Here is a 12,603-nt window from a genome sequence, read left to right as displayed (position 1 = left end):
TGCAGTACTACTGAATGATAAACATGATACCAGCATAGAGATCTACATTCTAGAAATCTCATTATTAGACAGTCTACTCTACCATCCAATATAAAATACAGCACAGATAAACATAGGAACACATTAAAACGGAAAAGATACCAAAAGCTAGTTTAGAAATAAAAGGATCAAGAAATAGGATTTACAACAGGGATAAGGAAGTCAATAAAGATAATGAAAAAAACCACAGGGATAACTGCATGCAGTTAGGATGGTATAAGTAATTTTGTCGTAAAAGTATACTCTTGGATGCTGAGGAGTCTATGATAGGTGCTTGCTCTAATAGATAAAGATGAAATATGAAGTGACAAGTCTTGATTTCAGTTAACCTCAAAATTTATACTTCCAATTCTTTTAAGAGTAAAGATGGTTAAGTTTTTAATATGAAAATCACATCTGGCTCAAAACACTTCCTATTGATCAGTACACATAAAGTATGCTTCAAATCCATTTAAAGGAGTACTCTGGGGGAAGACAAGCAGTAAATTAGCAGGCCAAATGGGGAAGCTCACAAATACAACTTCCTGAACAGGGCATATTTTAAAAGGACTAATTGATCAACTGAAGCCTTATTAAACTCAAAAATTTTTCACATGAAATTCCTGCCAACAAAAATTACTATTTGAGAACACAGAACACAGGTACCTTATTCTTAAAATTCTCGACTTTTCTGCAAGTTGCATGAACGGAACTTTTATAACAGGCAATACAATATAGGGGTTAAAAGCATGTTCTCTGAAGCTAGAATGTCAAGGTTTGAATCCCTACTCTGGCACTTAAGAGCTGGGAGACTCTGGGTAAGCGGATTAACCTTTTTGTGTTGTGGATTCTTTGGTTGTAAAAAAAAAAAAAAGGATGGATAAAATGAGTTAATATTTGTAAGTGCTAGCAACAACCAATATGACACAAAAAGTGCTTACCTATGTGTTACCTTATTTTTGTTGTAGCTGCTTTTAAGAAATGTCTTAAGTTGTTCTTCCTCCAGACTTTCTAGCAATCTAATAGCCACATCCCCAATATTTCTGATTTTCCTTTTCCACTCATTTTTCCCTTAAGCATACATCACCAATACACTACACATTGCATTTAGTTGTCCTGTAAATTTGTCTCCCCCTTGTAAAAATAAGTCAGGGATTGTTTTGTTCACTAAAGTATATGCCCAGCAGAGAAAAGTAACCTCCACTGAGCAGATACAATATCCCAGCAATTCTAAGGTGCACATATTCTTACATTGTATTTACACCGTTAAAATAGGGATGTAATTTAATTATACACTTAAAATTATCTTACAATTAAAACTACCAACACTAATTCTTTTTTTTTTAAGAGGGTATATACAACATACGGCAATTAACAACCTACATCTGATGAAAGACTATATGTCAATGAATGAAAGAATTAAAGAAACAGATAAATTTCATTTTACTTAAATCAAAACTTATGTTCTTTAAAGAATCATTTTAATCCTATTTTCCCTGACTATAAGCAGGTTATACTAACAAAAGAGTACTTATTGTCTGGATCATTTTCTTGAGCATACAAACTCCTAGCTGATTATCCCTGATGATGATTTATTTATTATCATTTGCCTAGTTGATCAGCGACAAAATATTTCATTAGCTTTCTGAATAAATTACTTCTAAATTAAACGAAAACTATTCCTCTGGTAACAATATTCCTATGAAGTCTGTGGCTGTTTTTATTTAATCTTACAACTGTAAACACAAATATATAATGCTTAAAATGGCTTTTTCACATTCTTTAAAAGAATATTTCAAAATGACAAACTGTTCATAAATAACCAGTGAGGACAAAAGTTTGTACAAATTTTATCAAAAATTCACAATATGAGGAAGAAGATGAGCAAGAATTTTCTAAGAATAAAAGAGGGAAAAATATTTCATGTATTGACAGCTCAAAGCAGCAACAATGCACAAATTTTGAGCGTTAAGTGAATATTTCTAAAGATCATCCACCGCTTCCATCGTGCCGTAAGAAAGGTACATAACCATCCCCTCCCCAAATTTTAAAGGTACTACAGTAAATGCAAAATTTTTCAGACTTCACTAATTAAACCAGAATCAATGTAAGGAGTACCACCCAAAATAACAACACAAAAGAGACTGCAGTGCAAAATAATGAGAATCACGTCTTTAAAAATAAGAACAGACCATAATGGGGTGTTTAGTTATTAGAAGACAAGATTTTTGATTAACTAGTGGCAGAGAAATACAAAGACATGCTTGAGGGAAATGCAGGTAAGTGATCTGAAGGTGAAGTTCAGTATCAATTTTATGAACAAACTATGTTGTTATATTGAGGGCTTTTTAATGGTAGCACTTCCTAACAATTTGGTGGCATGAAACACCCAACAATTAGGTTTCAGGTTAATGTAGAAAGTACATAGAGTTGAATTAGTGAATCTACCAGCTGAGAATAGCATATCAATGTACAAGTCTCTAAAAGGGATATAAAGTGAGCTAGTATTTCAAAATGGGTTTGCATAATGAACAAGCACAGATACTGGCTTCCTCAAGATTATGCCACCTCAGAAAAATTATTTACCTACCATTAAAACAATTAAGAATTCAAATAGTGATCATACACACACACACACACACACACACACACACACACACACACACACGTTTAAAGAATTTCTGATGTGATTTAAAAATGTTTAGCAATTTTGGAAGTAACTTTTGGCTATTTAAATTTGATCACAAGTAGTATGGCATGGCTTAAGATCTTTCAAAAAAAAAAGTTAAGAAAAACATTTTTGGGGGCACCTGGCTGGCTTAGTCAAAACAGCAAGCAACTCTTGATCTCGGGGTTGTGAGTTCAAGCCACACGTTGGGTGCAGAGATTACTTAAAAATAAATAAACTTAAAAAAAACCCCACCTCTACAAAATTTCTCTGGAACTTGCTTTGGAATATGTAAATATACTTTAACTTTTAACACTAATAATTTCCCATCCTTACTAAAATAAAGTACAATCACCAAACATTCATCATGTACCCTCCTCCCACCTTTGTAATTTGGAAAAGCCTTTCTGAAACTTCCTAACCGTAATTTTCTACTCAACAAGATGAATATATAAAAGGTCATCTACCTCAAACCATTTCAAAGACCATAATGCAATGAAGTTATAATGATTCTTCCTTTCTTTATTCTCAAAAAGAAACTTACTACAAATTGAGAATTATGAAACCAAAGACTTCTTTGAACACAGGGAAACTGAACTTAATTCTAAGACTTGAAAATTAGTTTTAATCAAAGGAAATGTCTGCTAGGTAAAAAGAAAAAAGAATTGGCATCTAATCTACTCCACTTGCTAAAGGACCTTCTGAACTAATTTATTAAAGTTTAGGTTAAAAACACTTTGGTCAGCTACTGGCAGTGACAACTATTTCAAGCCACCTTATAAAATAAAGGATAAGTGAGCCCGGTTTATTTCCACTGAATCCCCTTGGGGGCTACCCAGCCTGGTTCCATTCTCTATAGCTCCAGTGGAAAAGCAATCTTGCTATTGTAAACAAGCAGCAACAATATGCACAACAGTACAAAATATTTCCTCCCACCAACCTAAAATATATACATTTGCAACATTATTTCTTGATCTAAAGTTACTTTAATTGTACCAATCTGAGAACTAATCCACTTTAATGTCACTAAAATTATGATATAATCATACATTAACCAAGAAAATATATACAGGTTTATTTATGAGCCGAATTTACAGGACTCTCCATACAAAGAGCTAAAAACAAACATAATACAGCTCACCTTCATTGGGAGATGTTTTCAACCTGCTGCAAATTCCATAGACGTCTCCATAGCTTTCCTGTATTTTTCGTAATGCATCTGTAGACCTGAGCTCCATGAGAGCCCGCAGCTCTGCGAGCGTGATTCCAAAGTCTCCATCATGATTAGCTTCCTTCAAAGAGTTTTTTACTCCACTATATGCAAGTGAGTTGTTTGCCATGTCGCCCATTACAAGTATAATTTATTAGGAGGAAAATGTTTCCCAAAAGACTCTAATTTTCACTTGATGTATTTCCAAGATGAAAATCTTTTAAATATGAAAATCTTTCTTAAACCAAACACTCATTGTATGACTTTATAGAGCAGCATCAGCAGCATTTCCCAGAGAAGTATCTTGACCTTTGGCCCATGACTAGTTTCTTCATATCAATCATGAGATGTACACATCTGTAAGAAAATATTAAAAAGTTAATAAAATCTTTTATAGCATTATGCATACAAGCATATTTTCTAAATAGTTGTGCAGTAGCTAATCAAAGTACATCATTTAATTATAAAAATATTTTAACTATAGTCTCATGCCTTTAAAGTGTCTTGCATGACAAAAGATCAAAGTATAACTCCTAAAATTATATTTCAAGACATTAGATCTCACCATTATTAAATGAAACTGCATTTCACATGACTGAATTTTATGTTCCATTCAGTATCACTGTTATTAGTAGTTATCACTCAGCACTTACATTCCAAGCACTATTTCTTTAAATTCATTTTCTCATTTAATCATCACAATTTAATCCCATGAGGTGTTATTACTCCTTACTCTACTGAGAAGAATAAGCCTCAGAGAATTTGAGGAGCTTCTGCACAGCTAACAAATTCCTAAAAAAAAAAAAAAAAAGGATGAACAGGGATGTCTCCAAACCCATGTTCCTTCTAATACACAGACCCTTCTCTCCAAACCTTTCATACAATATAGACCCTGTAAGGGCAAAAAACACAACAAACAATATGCTTTCCTGCAATTCTCCTTGGCCACTCTGTAATACCACCATCTTTTTGACTTTCTAAAACTATCTTCCACCATGACTTCTGTCATATGTTACCACCTCAGGTCTTCCCTTGACCACCTATCCCAAGAAATTCTCTATCCCTTATCACTCTTTGTCGTTACTCTATTTCTTTGCTGGCCTTTAGTATTATGTAAAAATACCTTGTTCATTTATTTGTCAGGTGTGCCTATTAGTATATTCTGGGAATCTAGAACCGTACCAGGCACATGGTAGACATTCGGTGTTCAAGCAATAAATGGATGCATTACTTTAATTTTCCCTATAATACTTTCAAGTTCTCCTTGTATTGTAAGCCACCTAAAAGATGAGTGTTTCAACTCTCGTCTCCCTCTATGTCTTTTAATCACCTCAATGTTAACATGCCCAATACTGGTTTCATCTTTTTTCTTTTCAAAGATTTTATCTGAGACAGAGATAGAGTTCACAAGCAGGGGGAATGACAGAGGGAAAGGGAGAAGCAGGCTTCCTGCTGAGCATGGAGCCGGACAAAGGGGATCGATCCCAGGACCTTGGGATTATGACCTGAGCCGAAGGCAGATGCTTAACCAACTGAGCCACCCAGGTGGCCCTGCAACACTGGATTCATCTTATTCCCTAAGTAGAGAACTCCCTTCCTCAATCACCATTATTCTAATCACCTGGGCTTGAAATTGTACGTTATCTTTGATTCCATATACTTCAGCTTCAATCACTGAGTTAATTCTTCCTTTGAAAAGCCCCTTTTATATAACGCTTTTCTTTCCGATCTTCGACTCGCTCCCTCCACAAATTATAATCACCACCTCTCCCCCTGCCCCAGTTCTCTCTCATTCTAATTTTTCCTTTATCCAAAGGTGTGCATTTTGCTTCTACATTTAGTTTTTAAAACAGGCATAATGCCACTATACCTAAAACTTATAGGGTGAAAAAACAGTCCTATTGCTCATGCCTGTGTAGCACTCAAACCCAAGCTCTATTTTACCTACTCAATTTCTCTCCTTCCCCAAATACCCCACTCCCCCATATTTAATAAAATGCTCAATGACTGGGAACTAGAAAGATTACTGGCAAGCGCAATTAATCTTCATCTATTAAATTGTTATGAGGATGGGGGCGCCTGGGTGGCTCAGTTGGTTAAGCAACTGCCTTCGGCTCGGGTCATGATCTCAGGGTCCTGGGATCGAGCCCCGCGTCGAGCCCCACATCGAGCCCCACGTTGGGCTCCCTGCTCGGCGGGAGGCCTGCTTCTCCCTCTCCCACTCCCCCTGCTTGTGTTCCCTCTCTCGCTGTCTCTCTCTCTGTCAAATAAATAAATAAAATCTTTAAAAAATAAATAAATAAATAAATTGTTATGAGGATGTTTGCAAATTATGGTATGTGGTTCTTAAAACTTCCTTATGCATCAAAATCACCAACAGGTGATTAAAATACAGATGGCTGGGTCTCACCTCCAGAGTTTAAATTCAGTAGGATTAGTATGGGTTCCATCATTTGCTTTTCTAACAAATTCCCAGGTGATACAGATGCTATCAGTCCAGAGAGCACACTGAGAGAACCAGTGGATAGGAAAATGGGTTAAAAACTTTAAATTCATACCAGGTGGTTGAAGAAAATTTGCTTGCCTTGGGTTAACTGTGCAAGGATGTGATAACTATAGATTCTGTAAGACATTTTTTTTTCATTGCCTGCTTCCTCCCACTTCACAAATTCCTCTTGCATGCCCAATTATTACCAATTTTACTCATCTCCGAGGCAAAGTGGGCTCCCTCCTACTCACACATCAATTATTATAATAACCTAACTCCAAAAACTAGAGAGGGTGGTTATTTGATAATCTCCCTGAGTTTCCACCTCCAAAATCTGCTGGTATCTGAGTATCACACTAATCCTAAAGTAAGTTGTTATTGTTCAAGAGAAAAAATAATTAAGATTCCTAACTAAGTCTGTGTGTATGTCATCAGTCTTCTGGTTTCCTCCACAAAGAGGAATTTTCCTCAATGGTAGCTTCCTATCCCATCAATTACCACTGTGGTAAAATAAGCAGCATCCCAGATTTTCCAACAGCAACTAGACATACGTAGTTTCTTCACCTTTCTGCCTTCTTTTGGGGGCCAGATTTCTATAAAACTCATACATTCTTGGTCTGAGTTTATTAGGGTGGGGACAGACCCCCAGGTTAAAAAAAAAAAAAACACAAAAACAAACCTGCTCCTGTTCAAAGTGCCTGGGATGGGGTAATGAACTCATTAGTTTTGGGTTCAACTGTAGAGCTTCACTGTTCGTCACACAAAACCCAAATCCTCCATTTCAGCTTCTGTCAATATGAAAACTAGTATTTTTATTCCTCTCTGCCAATCGTTGTCTTTTCTCTTGACAGAATGCAAGCATGAGAAATGGGTGTTACTTATGGGGTTCTCTTAAATTTCTCAACAGTAAGGATACATAACAGAGCTAGGATCTGAATTTCCATTTGTGAATCCAAAGCCACACACCTTCCACTATACTGCCTTGACTTAATGTCTTCATGTTTATTAGGTTCAGTTCAAATAGAAACTGTCATAGGTCAAAAAACAGTCAAATAATAGCAAATGTGCCAATTTATAATAATAAAAGCAGAATTCAAGACACTGTAGTGGATATCTGTTATTTGCCAATTCAGCATCCTTTCCCCCACTTTTCAGCAAGTCCCCACATTTTGTTTAGGGATCTGCCCTAGACCAGCTCTCAAGGTAGAACCCATGAAGTTCCCTCCCACACCCAAACATTCCCCTGGCCATAACGATAACTGGTTCAGGAATGTGCATATGACCCAACAAAGGCCAAAAGGCAGGAAGGAGGCTTCTGCTGTGACTCTGGGGCAGAGACTTGTCTCGTCTTACTGAATTTAAATCTGAGATACGGCAAGCCTCTGCAAATGGATCCAAAAGGGAAGGAGAGACAGAGGGAGGAAAGAAGGCAAGGAATGTGCCTGTCCGCGCCGGATCACTTGAGCTCCTCGGTAAATCAGTGTCTCAAGTCTGCCCTATTCCTTGATTTTCTTGGTAATTTATCAATAAATTCCCTTCTGGGGTTGAATTTTCTACCAATGTGCAAGCCACATAGCTTTGATAAGTACATGATTACCAATTATGTCCAGTTCCCCCACTGTTTAAAGAAAGGGAAATCCAAGCAAAAGCACCAAATGCAAACAAGGCCCTTTCCAAAGTGGACTATGTGAATTTACAATTACCTACAAGTTATATACATCGGGCTGTTTTGTATTTCTAGATTGTCTATAGCCTCCTCTACTATTTTCCTCCCTGTCCACTTTCAACCCTCCACTCAAGTAGTGGAGTCACAAAAATGCTTAGGATAACAAAAAAGTTTTGTTTTTTGTTAGCTACAAAATGACAATCACGACGGGGACACAGTATTTGGGACTGAGATATAACAGAAAGTAGAAGATGTTTTTGCTTCTCTGTGTTGTTTAAAAGATTTGATCTTCCATCTGAAAAGTTTAAGGAGAAATCTTGTTATGTGGAAGCTGAGGCCCCCAAAGAGGGGGATTTCAAAGAAAACACATAGCTACTCTCTGGAGGCCTCTTGGTCTACATAACTTATCCCTGAATACCTAGATGACATCTCTGGTCAAACCACTATTGATAGTCTTTGAGGGATTATGGGAAAAAAAAGAGGTACTTTCAGACTGGGGTTAGGCAAAAACAGTTAGTTTTCCAAAAGAAGGATTAAGATGGATTCCAACTGACACATAAACTTTACTAGGAATGAGCAGGGCCTTCCATAGATGATCGAAAATGACGGCAAGGTCCTAGTAATGAGTGAAGCTCATAAGGAGATAGCTTTGTTAATTACAATTTCAATTCCTTCTTTCACAAGAACACTTGACTTGTAGATCATGAAATGGTTGCACGGACCTTGGACCTTATCTAGACTCAACAATGATAACCACAAAAAACTGCATATCAGAAAAACTCAAAGAAATGCAGGGCAACAGTTAAGTAAGTTATGGGATGAAATATGAAGCTGGATGAAATTCGGAGCTCTAAAAATATTATATAGTAACATGAGATTCTTGCAGACAAGATACAAAATATATGCTCTTATAACTAAGTGTATTACAACAAAGAGGAACAAACTGGAAGGCATTACTAGGTTCCTAATTCCTGACTTCCAAACCATTGTTGGTGATTTGTAAACACAGAAGTTATGTTTCTCCAATCCGTAGATGGCTTGAAGCTAGCTAGGTAAACCGGCAAATGTTAGATGACAGAACCAGGATCCAGAAAGACAGGTAGGTAGGAACAAGAGGATACACTTAAACTGTTATAAACTGCTCTAACTTGATGTTAGTTAACATGAGGTAAGTGCTTTCCACTGGGCCCCCAAAGACAGTATGTTCTTAGGCAGCAGTGACAGGAGCCTAACACCCATAAAGATAGGTAACAGACTATTCTACTTTGCCTTGGAATACACCAATACCCCAATAAGATTACCCGCCCATCTATAAAATACAGATACAAAAACAGTACCCACGTCTTTAAATGTGTTAATATACGTAAAACTATTTGAACTTAGCCTGGCACAGAGTTAACGGTAAACACGTCAGCTATTTTTTATTAAGAATATTTGCAGATACATTCTGCAAGAGAATAACCCTGCTTTCCTCAGAGGAGGACTGCCCAGCCAGTTCAGATGAGGAATATTTAAATAGGATTTCTAAACCTAGAGGAAAAGAGGATTCTGATGATAGCCTAATATAAAAGAAGCTTTGCTATACAGATAAAACATATGATGACTGAATATATCAAAAAGTGACGAATGAAAAACTTTTATTTTTATTACACGTAACAGGCCTACTGGGCTTTGCATCAGTCTGGAGGGAACCACCATGGACTATGTACTGTACAACAGAGAATGCTGAAGAGTCAGGAAACGAGTGCACTGAAGAAATGGAGGAAATTTAGGGGAGGAATGACTTGTGATAGCAACTTCAAACATCTGAAGTTTTGTATTAGAAAAGGGACTAGAAGTATTTTGTGGCATACTGAAGGACACAAGTAGAATGAAAGAAAAGAAAGCTACAGAGGGCGCCTGGGTGGCTCAGTTGGTTAAGCGACTGCCTTCGGCTCAGGTCATAATCCTGGAGTCCCGGGATCGAGTCCCACATCGGGCTCCCTGCTCAGCGGGGAGTCTGCTTCTCCCTCTGACCCTCTTCCCTCTCGTGCTCTGTATCTCTCATTCTCTCTCTCTCAAATAAATAAATAAAATCTTTAAAAAAAAAAAAAAGCTACAGAGAGGTAGTTTTTGGATACATTAAAGCAGAACTCTGTAACAAGTTATCAAAATCTGGAATAGGTCTGTAACAGTTAATTTCAAGGCAACATGACTGGATCACAGGGAGCTCAGATATCTGGTTAAACATTATTTCTGTGTGTACCTGTGAAGGTGTTTCTAAATGAGGTTAGCATTTGAACAGGTAGACTATGTGAAGCAGACTGGGGGCATCGCCCAATCCATACAGGGCCTGAATAGAACAAAACCTGAAGAGGGAATTCATACCACCTCTGAGCTGAGACATCAATCTTCTGCCCCCAGACTGAAAGTGACACCACTGGTTTTCCAGGGGCTTTAGTTTGCAGAAGGCAGATCGTGGAACCTCTCAGCCTCCATAAATGCCTGAGAAAATTCCTCATAATAAATCACTATATGTATCTATTTCCGACTGGTTCTGTTTCTCTGGAGAACCCTAATAAAGGGCCCCTGGGTCAGAGAAAACTCTCTAGCCTTGGAGTTGATCACACAAGATACTAAAAGAATTATATGGAGGAGTGCTCAATACCTGAAGACAGCCCATGCCCTGTTGGTGACAACTCTAATCTTTAAAAACCCATTCCTACTTTAAAGGTGACTCCACTGGCCTAATGCAGTAAGCATGCTTTATTATACATAACACAACTGACTTCCTGTTTAGCACTCCATTCTCCACTGATGCTGTTTAGTTTTTAAAAATAAAGACTCCTTTTAGGCAAGACTACTTCAAAGACAACAACCCCCCCCCCAAGGAGGGGGGGATTATTCCTTGAATATAATGTATGAAAGATACCATCTAATTTGAAGATCTGCTAATTGCAGTCACAAGCTTAGGAAAGTCATGTGATTAATTTCAATTCTAAATTTAAACATACTGGATATAAATCAAAAGTAATGTATTTAGGGGCGCCTGAGTGGCTCAGTCGTTAAGCATCTGCCTTCGGCTCAGGTCATGATCCCAGGGTCCTGGGTTCGAGCCCCACATCAGGCTCCCTGCTCAGCGGGAAGCCTGCTTCGCCCTCTCCAACTCCCCCTGCTTCTCCCTCTCCAACTCCCCCTGCCTGTGTTCCCTCTCTCGCTGTGTCTGTCAAATAAAAAAATAAAAGTCTTAAAAAAAAAAAAAAAGTAATGTATTTGTTAGAAGCCAATCCTTTCATTTAAACTTTGATTAGTCTCTTAAAATGTCTTTTGAATCAACTAGCTACAGATTCCCAAGTACTCTTAATTTTTTTCAAATCACTCCCAATTCACAACGAAATTTCAAAACTAAGAAGTTGTAGTCCTAAATCTTACTCTTCAATTTTCTAATGCTTACAGATTTTGTAACTACTTCAGTACATGAAGTTACTTTTATTTCATATACTCGTTCCCAAAAATATTCAGTTTTCTTAAGGTATCCATACTGAAATAGCTCAATGAAATGTCTTTGGGTTTTCATTTGATATACTAAAATAACTTAAATGTTAAGTCAAATTTCTATTTACTAGCTCTAATACATCTCAGTAAATTTAAAAAATAAAAAATTAATATTTACAAAGGTTCTTAATGACTGAATTTTACAGGAACACAAATTATGGATCTGGGGTTTTAAAAATAAGCTAAAGACAGTTTTTTTTTAAAGATTTTATTTATTTATTTGACAGAGAGAGACAGCGAGAGAGGGAACACAAGCAGGGGGAGTGGGAAAGGGAGAAGCAGGCTCCCCACTGAGCAGGGAGCCAGATGTGGGGCTGGATCCCTGGACCCTGAGATCATGACCTGAGCCAAAGGCAGTTGCTTAACCAACTGAGCCACCCAGGAGCCCCAAAGATTATTTTTATTCACTTAGTAAGAGAACTGTTTAAAGTTTCTACATCAAAATAAAATACTAACTATAAACAAATTTTAAAAAGCTAACATTCTGTTAAAAAATGGTTACAAAGGAAAGAATCATAGAATTTAATGGCTAAAAGGGATGCTGATCAAATCCAATTGCTCATTTTATAGCCAATGAAATCAAACACACATAATCATCTACTTCCAAAAAGAATAAAGATGTTTATAATAAAGAAAACATTAAATACTCACAAAAGCATTAAAAAGAAAAGTAAAAGACCAAAATTTAAGTCATAGGGTAAATCATAATTTTACAGGTTGTAAAGAGGCTACTACCACAAAGATGTCATTGTACTTCAAAGTGGACATTTGACAAAAAGCTTAAAAATTGCTTTTGACTACAGCCTTTCTTTGATAAGACTCAAGAATCTCCATTTTCTTAGATTCTTTCTTTCTTTTAACATAAAAATTAATCCAACTTCCTTTGTAGACAAGTAGTTGGTGAGGAGAGGATCACTAGCTTTTTCCAGCTGTTTCTCACTGTGGCTGCTATCAGCATTTTATTGTGAGCACTCTCTCATAAGTTAAGAAATCCAGTCCAGCCCACACTGCCCCACCCT

General features: G+C 37.0%; 1 protein-coding gene across 3 annotated transcripts in view; it reads right to left on the bottom strand.

Moving 5' to 3' along the window:
* ATP2B1 (ATPase plasma membrane Ca2+ transporting 1) overlaps positions 1 to 12,603 on the bottom strand; it is a 122,466-nt gene that overhangs the window by 65,370 nt on the left and 44,493 nt on the right. For all 3 annotated transcript variants that reach the window (XM_073900527.1, XM_073900528.1, XM_025882349.2), the window contains exon 2: positions 3,828 to 4,253. In XM_073900527.1, coding sequence (XP_073756628.1) covers positions 3,828 to 4,035 — 208 coding nt within the window. In that variant the 5' untranslated portion in view covers positions 4,036 to 4,253. The remainder of the gene's footprint in view (positions 1 to 3,827; positions 4,254 to 12,603) is intronic.

The sequence above is a fragment of the Callorhinus ursinus genome, unplaced genomic scaffold (assembly GCF_003265705.2).
Source record: "Callorhinus ursinus isolate GAN/ISIS: 27379988/994484 unplaced genomic scaffold, GSC_fseal_2.0 scaffold14, whole genome shotgun sequence".
Taxonomy (NCBI): Eukaryota; Metazoa; Chordata; class Mammalia; order Carnivora; family Otariidae; genus Callorhinus; species Callorhinus ursinus.
The sequence above is the reverse complement of the archived record's forward strand: the minus strand, read 5'-3'. Positions and strand labels throughout refer to the sequence as shown.